The 12451-nt window shown below is 43.9% G+C and overlaps 1 protein-coding gene across 3 annotated transcripts in view; it reads right to left on the bottom strand.

Moving 5' to 3' along the window:
* The window catches only part of LOC107149231 (desmoplakin), a 63439-nt gene extending 51347 nt beyond the window's left edge, over nucleotides 1–12092 (bottom strand). The window contains exon 1 of one of the 3 annotated variants that reach the window (XM_015493984.2): nucleotides 11570–12092. In XM_015493984.2, coding sequence (XP_015349470.1) covers nucleotides 11570–11766 — 197 coding nt within the window. In that variant the 5' untranslated portion in view covers nucleotides 11767–12092. The remainder of the gene's footprint in view (nucleotides 1–11569) is intronic. The other 2 variants (XM_015493985.2, XM_048799763.1) reach the window with 2 other exon arrangements.
* Between the last annotated feature and the right edge of the window lie 359 nt (nucleotides 12093–12451).

The following is a 12451-nucleotide window of genomic DNA, read 5'->3' as shown; positions in this document are numbered from 1 at the left end:
ATGGACTGAGCTGTCGGAAGATGATTAGGGAAGCTGGGTAAGGCGTATACAAGAACTTTGTACTATCTTGGCAACTTTTCTGTAAATATAAAACTACTCCAAAATAAAAATGCTTTAAAAAGAAAAAAAGGCTTGGGGTATATCCTAGTGGTAAATGCATCCCCTCCCACTCCACTCCCCATCCCAGCACCAAAACACACACACACACACACACACACACAAGCAGAGGTCAAACTCCATTGTGAATAAATAAATTTATCCAGAGTGTACGTATAAGTTTTAAAGGAATCTACTGAGACTAAACTTATTTGACAACAAAATATAAACTCACCCACTTCTTTTTCCCCAGGTACTAGATGACTTCATTTCAAGACGCTTAGACATGAGTTGCTTCCAACAAAAGGGGAGCAAAAGCCATTAAAAGCTGGGTTAAAACAGAAAGGCTTCCTCTATTATGTATTTTTTTTTAATTCTCTCCTCCAAGTTTTACAAGACATTTCCTGTTTCTAAAGGAGGGTGGGCATGTATGTATATTATGCCAAAATAGACTCTCCTGTCATGTGTATCTTAAAAGAACAAACAAACAAAAACGGTGGGCATCTCCTTAAAGACAAGACTCCTATCCTCACTTCATAGGCTGTTGATACCACTCAAAAATTCACGTTTCACCAAAAGGCTTGCGTAAGTTCACCACGTAATGCCCTTGAGATTAAAACCTTTAGGTGTTTTACTTTGCATTTCAGTAAACACATTATTGCTTACTGAACATTATGTTCCATTACATGAAAAAGAGGAATGCACAGAAATCAGATTTCTTTTTTTATTTTTAATATTTTATTTAGACATTGATGGACTTTTATTTTATTCATTTATTTATATGTGGTGCTGAGGATGGAACTCAGTGCCTCACACAGGCTAGGCAAGCAAACACTCTGCCACAACCCCAGGACGAAATCAGATTTAAGGGTCAATAAAATGAAAAGCTAATGTGTTGGGATGATGAAAGTAAAAGTCTTTGACACTGTTATTTGTTTATAGGAAAGTATAATCTCATTAATCAAATTTCACCTTTTATAGTAGTCCCCCTTGTGCAAGCAGATATGTTCTAAGATCCCCAGAGGATGCCTGAAATCTTGCCTAGTACTGAACCTTAAATATACTATGTTTTTTCCTATTCACACGTACCTATGATAAGGTTTGATTTAAATATTAGGTGTGGTAAGAGAATGAACAATAATAGAACAATTACAACAATATGTATAATAAGTGGAATTTAAGATTTGTTTTTTTCCTAGAGTTGCCTGTTTAACATTTTTGGACTGTAGTTGGCCATGGGTACCAAAACCACAGAAAATAAATCCATGGTTGGGGTGGGCGGCTGTGACATGCAATTTCTCCAGACTGCCTCTGATCCTAGAGGAAGGTTCGAGTACTCTTGTCTTTCTTTGGTCAGTATCCCATTTCCACCTGAGGTGTAGCCAAGAAACCCTTCAAAAACAGAGGAAGGAGAGAAAGGGAACCAGGAGTGTGCCTGGTTGATTGGCTCCGTCCATCGCCAAAGACAGACTCAGGCCAAACGAAGTTCAGTGACTGGGGAAAAGAGAATCCTCCTTGACCTTCAGTTAGCTTGTCTTCCTTCAATGAAGAATCCACACCAAACTGGCTGTGCTTAAATCAAGAAGGAATTGTAGGCAGAAAGGGATCTTGATCCATCGGGTCAGTCCAATGTCAGATATTCACCCACCATGTGTACAGCCACGGACTCTTGTACTGGACAGCCAGGAGCACTTGCTTCAGAGAAAGTATGTAATTATTTATTTTTTTTAAGTTGTGTGTGATTTAAAACTTTGCACCTGGGTATGGTGGAGCACACTTGTAACCCCAGCAAGGTTGAGGCAGTTCAAGGCTAGCCTCAACAATTTGGCAAGACCCTGTCTCAAAATAAAAAATAGACTGGGGGTGAAGCTCAGTGGTAAAGCACCCCCGGGCTCAATCCCTAGTGTCCCAAAACAAAACAAAACAAACCTCTGTAAATCAGATCATGTTTTTATTGAACATACAATTTTTTTTTTTTTAAGAGAGAGAGAATCTTTAATATTTATTTTTTCGTTTTTGGCGGACACACATCTTTGTTTGTATGTGGTGCTGAGGATCGAACCTGGGCCGCATGCATGCCAGGCGAGCGCGCTACCGCTTGAGCCACATCCCCAGCCCTGAACATACAATTTTTGATTTCTTTTTAACCTCAGAAAAAAATTAGGGGGTAGTGCTGGAGATTGAACCTAGGTGCATTTTGCCACTGAGTCAAACCCCCAGCCTTTTTCAAAATTTTCTATTTTGATACAGGGTCTCACTAAATTGCTTAGGGCCTCACTAAGTTTCTGAGGCTGGCCTCAAACTTGCCATCCTCCTGCCTCAGCTTCCTGAGCCGCTGGGATTACAGGTGTGTGCCACCACAGCTGGCTTAATCTGGAAATTTTCTAGGCTGTGGTTTTCTCATCTCTTGGGCTAGATGATATCTAAGGTTTCTTTGGCTCACTCATTCTTTAAGTCCATTTTAGGCAACAATCCAACTCATTCTTATTGAAAGTAATATTAAAAAGTCTGTGTTGTGATTAATGGTAACTGAGTTCTCTTCTTCAATTCACGTAAAGTACTTTGGGAAAATGCAAAATTTTATCATGTATGAAGAAATAGTTTTTAAATAACTATTTAACAATAGTTTTATTTAACAAGCATGTAAGGATTTTTTAAATCCCTAGCCTCAAAAAAATTTAAACATTGGCATACAGGGGAGGGGGGACAGAAAGGGGGATGGTATTATAAACCATGTTAGGAATCGGATTAAGAAACCTCTAGCTTTCATTTTTAAATCCCATTTCAGATGGAAGACATCATATGTTTCTTTTGAAAAAAATAAGTAAACGGATTTGAGTCAAATCAATTAAAAGACTGTTGACAGCTGTCCTTGGAAGAAGCAAATTCGTCCTTCAAACTTTTAACTCTTTGGAAATTGCTTTAATCTTCAAACTCACAAAGACAAATGATTCACACTACAAAGCAGCAGCCTGCACAAACTTTTTTTTTTTTTTTTTGGCACTCGGAGTTGAATGCAGTTAAACGGAGTGGTGGGGAGTCTTACCACTGAGCTACATCTCGGCTCTTTTGCAGTTTTTATTTTGAGACAGGATCTTGCTAAATTGCTTAGGGCCTCACTAAATTGCTAAGGCTGGCCTCTAACTTTCGATCCTCCACCTCAGTCACTGGGATTACAGGTGGGCACCACCCCCATAAAGCTACAGACTTTTCTTTTTTAAAGATCATTCTAAAACTTGTTTAAACAAGTAATGGTTCCAAACGTTTTTATAAAGATCCCTTTGTCAGTGGATTAAAGGAAAACACAGTCTGGAGTGTAATCCCGAAACAGTCCATACAAAGACGTTAGAAATAACATAGAGCTATGTTTTGCCTTACCATGGTCAAATGACTTTCTTTCTTTTCTTTAAAAAGTAAGAATGCAAAATTAGCTGTCTTGGAGCATTAGTCTAACACTTATTGCCAGATATTCTAGAAAGAAAATATAAAACAAATATTTTGAAAAGGTGCAAGTAATATTGCAAAGTTAAAATATTTTTAAATGATTGCTGTTTTACAAAAATGATTCTATAGTCATTTTAACTGCTCATTAGACATTCATGCCATTTGACTATACTTCTTTTTGTGTATATATTTTCTCTCCCATTGAATTACATTTTTTCTTTCTTCCTCTTTCCATCTCTCTCCTCCTCTCCTCTTTCATTTCATTCAACCCACAATTTTATATATATATATGTTCCTGAAACAAAAGTCTTATGTCTTTCTGTATTCAGGTTCATGGACTAATGGATCAGTAAATGTGTATTGAAAATTATAATTATATATTGCATTAATATCTTAAGACCTATTTGGGGCTGGGATTGTGGCTCAGTGTCAGAGCACTTGCTTCTCATGTATGAGGCACTGGGTTTGATCCTCAGCACCATATAAAACATAAATAAATAAATAAATAAAGTATTGTGTCCACCTACAACTAAAAAAATATTTTTAAAAAAGACCTATTTGTTTAGCTCTTTGTCATTCATTATCAAAGCATTTTTCCACATTCTATACTGTTTGAGTTTCTCTTAAGGATCTTAAGTAAAAGGAAAAGATATATAATTTTACTTTTTCATTTGAGGCTGATACCTTTACGCCCCCAAGACTCACTAAACACGGAGGCATCCCCTGAAATGTCCCTTATCCATCCCTCTGGAGTTACAGATCAAATGCTGCCTGCTGGGTGGAACCCACCCCCTGGCACCTCTGCTCCCACTTGGGCTTTAGGTGTTTACACACCTGGCTGTCCCACTCCTGGAGAGCAAAGTCCCATACCTTAGTCATCTTCCACTCCCACGTGCACCTAACAACACAGGGTTTGCACACAGCAGGCCTCAATGCATGTTTGTTTGGCTAAGTAGAGCAGAGCACAAGCAAACCAGTGGCTGATCTAAGGACATTACCATTCATCACCCCAGCCTCAAAAGCTCAGCCAAGGAGTGCATCTATCCCAAGGAGCCCATTCCCAACTCAGCCAGCGAGCAAAAATGGAGGCTTCCTTCCTCCAGACTTTAGAAAGAGGGCCTGCTCTGGTCCTTCATGCTGTCCCCAGCCCGGAGGCAGTTCTCCAACACAAGTTCCACTTCTTTTCTGAGTGGCTCTCTCTTTATTTTTACACCATGCATCATATGGATTGTGTTGAGATGGAGAGTGGGGGGAGCGCAGATCAATTACATCACCTTCATAAAGGCACCCAGGTCCACCCCAGTTGGAACCCAGTCCCAGCTCAGCGCCTCTCAGCTGCTGTCACATACAGTCACATACAGCCTGTGACTCAGAGCAAGTCAGAGTGACATGCACCCAGGGTGTTGGCTGGAGTTTCTGCAGCTGTGCAGGTAGGAACACCCCCCTCCTGGTGTAGGAGTAAGGCTTAGAGGGGTCAGGATGTCCCCAAGGTGTTGCAGAAGCTAATTCTTCTCTTCATAACCTGTTGTTGTCATGGTTATGAAAAATCCTTTTTGTATTTTTGTCTTCATCTATAAATTTAAGAACATTATGCAGAAAATTGGGTATAGGGCAAAAGGAAGTGTGTGTACATGCAGAGAAACATGGTTCCCCATAAATAGGCACAAGTTTTATGTTTTTATGTAGCAGCTAAAATAAATGGGAATGAGGAGAAAGAAGAAATGAATTAGGTATTATGTGTGAAACATTTCTAGTTCTTAGAAATGACCTACAAGACTCACAGGTAACAGAAAACTCAACAAGATTAATACATTTTAACAGCATGAAAGAGACTTAGTGAAGGGACAAGAAAATTCAGAGAAAGATGCCCTTATTTAGTTTACTAAGAAGATATTTGGTTCTTACAAATTCAATGTCAAAATAGAGATTTCTATTTTGAATTACATCCCTACGCAAAAATTTACATTTATTTGACAGAATCCTGAAAAACTCTTTACAAATTGTCGGTAATCCCTGAAGAAGCCAACTCCTTTTTCCTCCCAGGGGCCAGATAAAACAAGGAATGTTATGTTTGTGGGTCAACATTTTTAATTCCAAGCAAAACCTTATTAAATATGTTTGCTGTGGCTTTTCACTAAAGAGTCCCCATTTTCAAGACATATAGATTCCACATTCATGAGATTTGGAAGGACAGTAGACTCTTCCTGTCTCAAGTGTTGGTGGTGAGGTGTAAATTACTGGATGCATTTGTATTTTAAAGAACACTACTTATAATGAATGGCAAATGGTCTGGGTCTTTAGGGATGTGGGGCTGCAGTTTCAACATCATAACCACATCTGACTGTTTTTTCAAGAGCCAGGACCAGCCCAAGAGGAGGCAGAAGGAGAAAAGCAGAATTGTGAACAGCAAGGCTTCCAGACTGAAGCTCTCTTTCTAAAACCTTCTGGAACCTCCCCATCTGGAAAGACTGGTTAGCTGAGAGTCAAGTTAGACTCCCCCAGTCACACCCAAGCCCTCCTTTGCTCCACCCTAAGAAGTCAGCATTGAGGTATCAGAGACATCAGCAGATTCTTTTCTTCCCAAGGCAATTCAGTCTCCTGAACAATGAAATCATGCCCATATTTAGAGAAAAAAAAGTTAACTAGTGTTGAAAGCTTTTTTTTTTGTTCCATTAAATAACAATTAGATGGCTTGATACAGAATAAACAATTAGTCTGCTTAATGCAGAATCATCTTGAGTGTTTTTTTCCTAAGCAGATGGAACTCTACAAGAGTATTAATAGGAAAAAATGGTTATGAAATAAATATTTCACAGGATTGCAACCAATTAAAAAGAAGCAAAAACTCCAATTAGCTAGAAAAGAGTTTATAAGTAGAAAAAATGGATTCTAACAACAAAGGCTGGATCGTTTCTGGGGGCCTGTGGTATCCTGGACTCAAACCCAGTTCATCACTTACTAACAGTGTGATCTTTGACTATTTTAGCCTCAGTTTCCCATCTGTAGACTGAGGTTTGTTGTGAGGCTTGAGATTATTGTGTACATAATGCACCTGGCACATCGATGATCTGATTTTTATAAAATACACAACTTACCCACATTTAACCACCGTGTGAATGTTACCTGCCGTCTATTAAGTTAACCTGAATCTTCCTTTACCATCATTTCCCAAAATAAAGACCAAGGATACTCCTTCTATGAGTCACCCAGGCTCTGAGCCTGTTTTCTCAAACTCCTGCCTGCAGCTCTTAGCTACTGGCTGTCACTCCACCTGGCCAGCACCTGCTCGCCACAGCCACAGCCCACACTCAGACTTTCATTACCTCCCTCCTTCACTGGGGCAATGGCTTCCTCACAGGGACTCCTCCTGGCATCTCGCTCCACTTCATGCCACCTACACGCTGCTGCTGCAGAGCAGTCTGAAAGTACTGCTGGGGACATTTCCTTGCCCCCTCTATGGAGATTGCCACTGGCCCCAGTGAAAACCCTCATGGTGCCCTCTGCCTAGCCAAATCCCTCTCATGGCATTCAGGAGATCTTTCCTCCTGTCTTTTTCCTGCTTCCTCACTTTAAACTGAATGCTCAAAAAGGAGATCATTTTATCAGCTTCTCAGACTTTTCCCGTGCTCTTCTCTGCCCATCTTTACCAAAAGACCAATTCAATACCATTTCCTTTATAATGTGCCCCCTCACAGACTTTATCTCTGTTATCCTGTCTTCTTGTGAAGATTCTGAAGTCATTTACATCCCTCCAGCCCTTTGCCTTTGTTGGGTTTTATTTTAATTTTATTTTGCAGTGCTGGGGATGGAACCCAGGGCCTCCCACATGCTAAGCAAGTACTTTATCACTGAGCTACACGCCCAGCCCCATCCTTCTGTATTATAGTACTTATAATATGTCTCGGAGTACACTTCTTTCAAAGTTCAAGTCTTTGACACCTAACACATGTGTGCAGCAGATGTTCAGTATATACTTGAATAAATGTAAAATATATTCAATGCTTAAATGAATGTGAGATGCAGTCATTTAATTACTGACCTGTCCAGTCTAAAAGTTGAGCTGCAAAGGCTGGGGAGGACCAAGGTGAGGAGCCCTAGGTTCTTGTATCAACCCAGTCCACTCAGCCAGGAAAGAACTCTAGGACTTGAAGCAAGTATTTAGCTTCTATCTCTACCACAGAAAAGTGGGATTTCTGCCCACTAGGTAACCACTAGTGGTTCTTCCTTTTCTGCAATTCAGTGCAAATGATGTTTATCTCACGCAAAGAAAAAGGCTTCTTATAACAGGTAATGTAAAAGTAAACTTTAAAAAACATATCAAATAGTGATCACATGTGTTTTGGTTTTGTTGTTGTTTTTTTGTGAGAAGTTTTGGTGCTGGATATTGAACCCAGGGTGTCCCATGCTAGGTGAGTGTTTTACCATTGAACTACACCCCCAACTCCTATTTCGTTTTGAAATTATGAGATCTGGATAAAAGTAAGCATTAACATAACCACATACTTCTGAAGCTTAATAACTATGTTCTGCTTTTAATCCTCCTACAAAATCCATACTTTGATAAAAGATCTAACTCTGAGATTGGCTTACTGTGGTGATAAATTTCACTACAGATTAGTGCTTTGTTTTAACTACAAGAAAAAGATCAGAGAAATTCTGCTGTAATTGAAAACAGTATTAATATAATATTTTATACAGGAAAAATCCGAAGTTTACATTTTCAAAGCTCTGCTTATTATATTGTCAAGTATATAACATTTACTAAACCTTAATGAAATAATAAATAGAAAACAAGAAGTTAAATAATATATTTGAAGATTCCACTCCAATCTAAAATAACACAGGACAGGTGCATGATGGGGGAAGGAGAGAATTACAATGTAAAAGAGATATAATACTGTCATTAAAATGGACAAGTGTTAGCAGTAGAAAGAACAGACAAAGGGGAGATGTTTTAAAATGGTTTTGAAGAGAAAAATAGGATTGGGGCTCTCCACATACTCAAATCAGTTTATATAAGAAAGGGCTAAACACACTTATTTGGAAAACCATGGATCTAAACCCAGCATGGGGAGAGAGGCATGCCTGTAGTCCCAATGCTGGAGAATCACAAGTTCAAGCCCAGCCTGAGCAATTTAAGAAGAAGTTCTTTCTCAAAATAAAATTTTTAAAATCTGGGGGTGGAGCTCAGCAATAGAGTGCTTGCCAAGCATATATGGGAGGCCCTGAGTTCAAACCCCAGTGAAAGAAAGGAAGGAAGGAAAGAAGGAAGGAAGGGAGGGAGGAAGGAAGAAAAAGAAAAATCACCAATCTAATTCAATCAATAAACCAGCAGTTTTGAAATAAATGATTTTGAATGCAATCAGTAGTTCTCATAGGTTTTGTGCTAAAAGAATGAAAAAAAAAAGAAAACACCTTATACAGGGGGGGGGGGGATCTTTGGTCAGAAAACTACTTATTAAATTCTTCATCGTCATTCACAGAGCAGAGAGCAGCAGCCCTCTAGGGCGGACAGGGCCTCCTGCTTCAAAGCCCAAGCCATGGGCGAACAGATTCCTCCACACAGAACTGGATCGCCACCAGAAAAACAGGTATGGGTGCTCAGCCTGACTCTCCCCAGCCAGTCGCCATTATTTGAAAATGCAGAAGTCAGCATTTACGAGCTATTTGGTCTTCAGCTGCACCACTCCAGGCAGCGCGACAGGCTTGGGGGAAACTCCTTTACCTGGGTCCGGAGAAAGAATGACGGACAGCTGAAGCCCCAGGTCGGACGCCCCGCTGCGCCGTGACTCACACTCACCCGCAGGGGAAAAAAAAAATACCCTTCCTCCAGTCAGGTCATTTTTTCACTTGGATCTGTTTTTCCTTCCCAGCGGGATGTAACACTTGACAGGTTTATAAACAAGCTTTTAGTTGTAAAAACAGAATTCAGAAACACTATCCAATGAAAAAACACTGAACCTCCCCAAATACAACGGGGAGGAATCCTAATAAAACATGTATCATCGTTACGTTGCTCATTAACCAATGAATGAATTAACTAAAATTTTACTTCTCTAAAATGTGTATAAAAGGTCGAGAGGAAAATAGTCAATTAATGGGTACTGATCATTGTCAATTTGAAAGACAAGAGGGATGAGGGTGCAACTCAGGATACAGCACGTTCCTGGGCGCGTGTGGGCCCATGGATTTGATCACAGAACCACACGCACAAAAAAAAAAAAAAAGGAAGGAAGGAAGGAAATGAAAGGAAAGAAAAGAAATCCAGGTTAGTAAAAGAATATTAATAGGGGCCAAATAAACATTTAATTCATAAACTATCTAAAAGGAGCTCATCGGAATCCTTTCATATTCTGACTTGGATTTAAACTGTGTGTAATACACACATTTAAAAGACCGTGCCTTCCAAATCCTGGAAGACCGCAACAAAAAAGTAAAATTTCTGGCGAATTTTTTTAACGAACTTAAAAGCCCAAGCTTTTATCCCTCCTATCGCTTGGCACATTTTTAATGGAAATCCCCAAAAACATTTTATTCAGAAAAAAAAAAAAGCTCCAAAACTTAGACAATAAAAAGGAAACACAAAGGAAAAAAAACCCAATATACATATATCAGAATGCTCCGGGAGAAAAAAAATCCAAGCAGAAAACGGGTTGCAACTTGTATAGTGCCTGCTTTCAAATCTGCTTGCAAAATAGAGGTTGCCCCTCCTCTCCCTAAGGCCTCAACGCGGGGTAAATAATCTGGCACTGATCTAAGCACTAGGGCCTCTTTCCGGAAGAGGGAAAGGCTGGCAGGGGGCGGGGAGGGTGCGGGTCGCAAAACTCTCACGGCTCACGTGGGCAATCAGAGTCCAACTCCCAGGACTGGGTAAAAAAAAAAAAAAAATCCTGTTCATTACCTTTCCTATCATAAAACAAAGACCTCCTAGGTCTACTTCCGTGACGATCAAGCCAAGTAGGCACAGCCTTCTTGCCAGTGGGCCTCTCCAGAGAGCTTTAGCCGGAGCACCACCCCCGCCAGGGCCGCCCCCAGCTCCCAGACCACACGGTGCAGATCAAAGGGCAGAACCTGAGCCCGTGCTTTGCGACCAAGGCACTGGGGAAGTACGTCTAATACTTTTTTTCCCCCCAGCGGGAAACAAAGGGCCCAGACGCGGAGCCACAGGTGCTACAGCGTGGCCACCCAGAGGGATCAAGCGCGTCCCAGTAAAGCTCTATCTGGAGCGCAGCAGTGTTGCCAGCCTAGCTGTCGCCCCTGAAGAAAAGCTTCATTTGCCGGGACAGGAGCGTCCCAGGCCTGGTCTCCTCGGGACCCGACCCCGCTCCACCAAGACGCTCAGCCTGCGCAGACGCCAGCGGGTGGCGGAGCAGCCCCGGGGCCCCCGCTATCGTGGTTCTGAGGTGACCAGGAATTTGGGGTAAGCCAGTACAGATGGTGGTGGAACGATCGCGGCCACCAGATAGCGCCCGGAGGCCCCCACTTCTCTAATTATAATAAAAAGTAAAACTGTAAAGTTGGGTGTTGTAGTCGCAGCCCCGCCTCTCCTGACCTTCCACCAGCTGGCGGGAACAAAGGCAACTGCAGCCTGGCCGGGCTACGTAGGTGGCAACCCCGGGACCGCAGAGAGAGGGCCGCACACTGCGCCCCTACTGGTCCGCTCGCCTCGCCTGTGAGGGCGGGGTGGGGGATGACGCCCCCTCTGGCCTCCAGCCCGGGCTGGCGGGGAGTGGAAGATGGGACCAAGTCCCATCAGGTAGGAAGGGAGCCGCCCCTGTCCGGGCACTCACACACGCCTGGATCAGAGAGGCAGCGCTGGGTGTCAGGACGCTTGGGTCCAGCTCCCAGCGCGGCCAGCAAGTGTTCTGTGACCTCGGGCAAACATTTTTCTCCTTCCAAACCTGGGTTTCCTGATCGGCCACTTGAGAACGTGTCCCTCCCGGTCCCAAAGTCCTAGGATTTTGCTAAAAGGTGGACGCCCCGGAGCCGGACCCCGAGCCCCACGCTCTGGCTCGGGGCGGGTACCCACCAGTAGCCGTCGGAGTTCTGGTCGTTGACGGTACAGCGCCGCGAGTAGTACATCCTGCTGGTGCCCCCGCCGCCGCCGCCCCCGCCGCCGCCGCCGCCGCCGCAGGTCATCTCGTAGCGCAGGTCCGGGCCGGACTCGGCTCGGGTCATGCGGCCCAGGGTGTTGATCCGCGGGTGGGAGCCCCCGTTGCAACTCATGTCGGCGGTCACTCAGGAGAGTGGCTCAGCGCCGAGGCATAGGCGAGGCGGGCCCGCTCGGAGAAGGTGGACGGGGCCCGAGCGAAGGCGGACAACCGGGAAGCGGGTGGGGGAGCGCAGGAGGGTCGCGGGGACGCTGCCCTGTCCACCAGGACCGTCCCGGCCGCAGCGAGAGCAGGGACGGCGACCGGCCCGAAGCGAGAGCGGGAGGAAGAGCTGTGGCTCCGAGGGCGGCGAGGGCCGCAGAGGACGCTGGGTCGGGGCTGGGTGTTGTGTTGGTCGCGGCGGAGCGAGTCTCCTCCCCGCTGGCACCCGGCGCCGAAGCCACACCTGGCCGGTTTCTTCCCAGGGCGGGGTGTGGCCGCCGCGCCTCCCCCGCCCCCCGCGGGTGTCACGGACGCGCTCGGGCCGCCCCTCCCCACCTGCGGCGGCCGACCCGCGGCTCCGCCCTGCGCCACCAAGACCTGAGTAACGCCAGGCGGGGCGGGGTCCGGGCGACCTGACCGCCCCAGGCGTGGCGACCCCGGGAAGGAGGGGCGCTCAGAGGGCTGTTGTGGCCGGAGCTGTGGTCACACTGGCCCAGAAAACAGGTCCTAGCTTTTGAGGATTTCCTGTCTCCAACTCGAAAATAAACTGGAATGAAAGGGCCACTCAATTGGACAATTAGTTGTTAACATTTACTTTT

Source organism: Marmota marmota, unplaced genomic scaffold (genome assembly GCF_001458135.2).
Source record: "Marmota marmota marmota unplaced genomic scaffold, marMar, whole genome shotgun sequence".
NCBI classification, from domain to species: Eukaryota; Metazoa; Chordata; class Mammalia; order Rodentia; family Sciuridae; genus Marmota; species Marmota marmota.
This window is presented reverse-complemented; position numbering and strand designations above follow the sequence as displayed.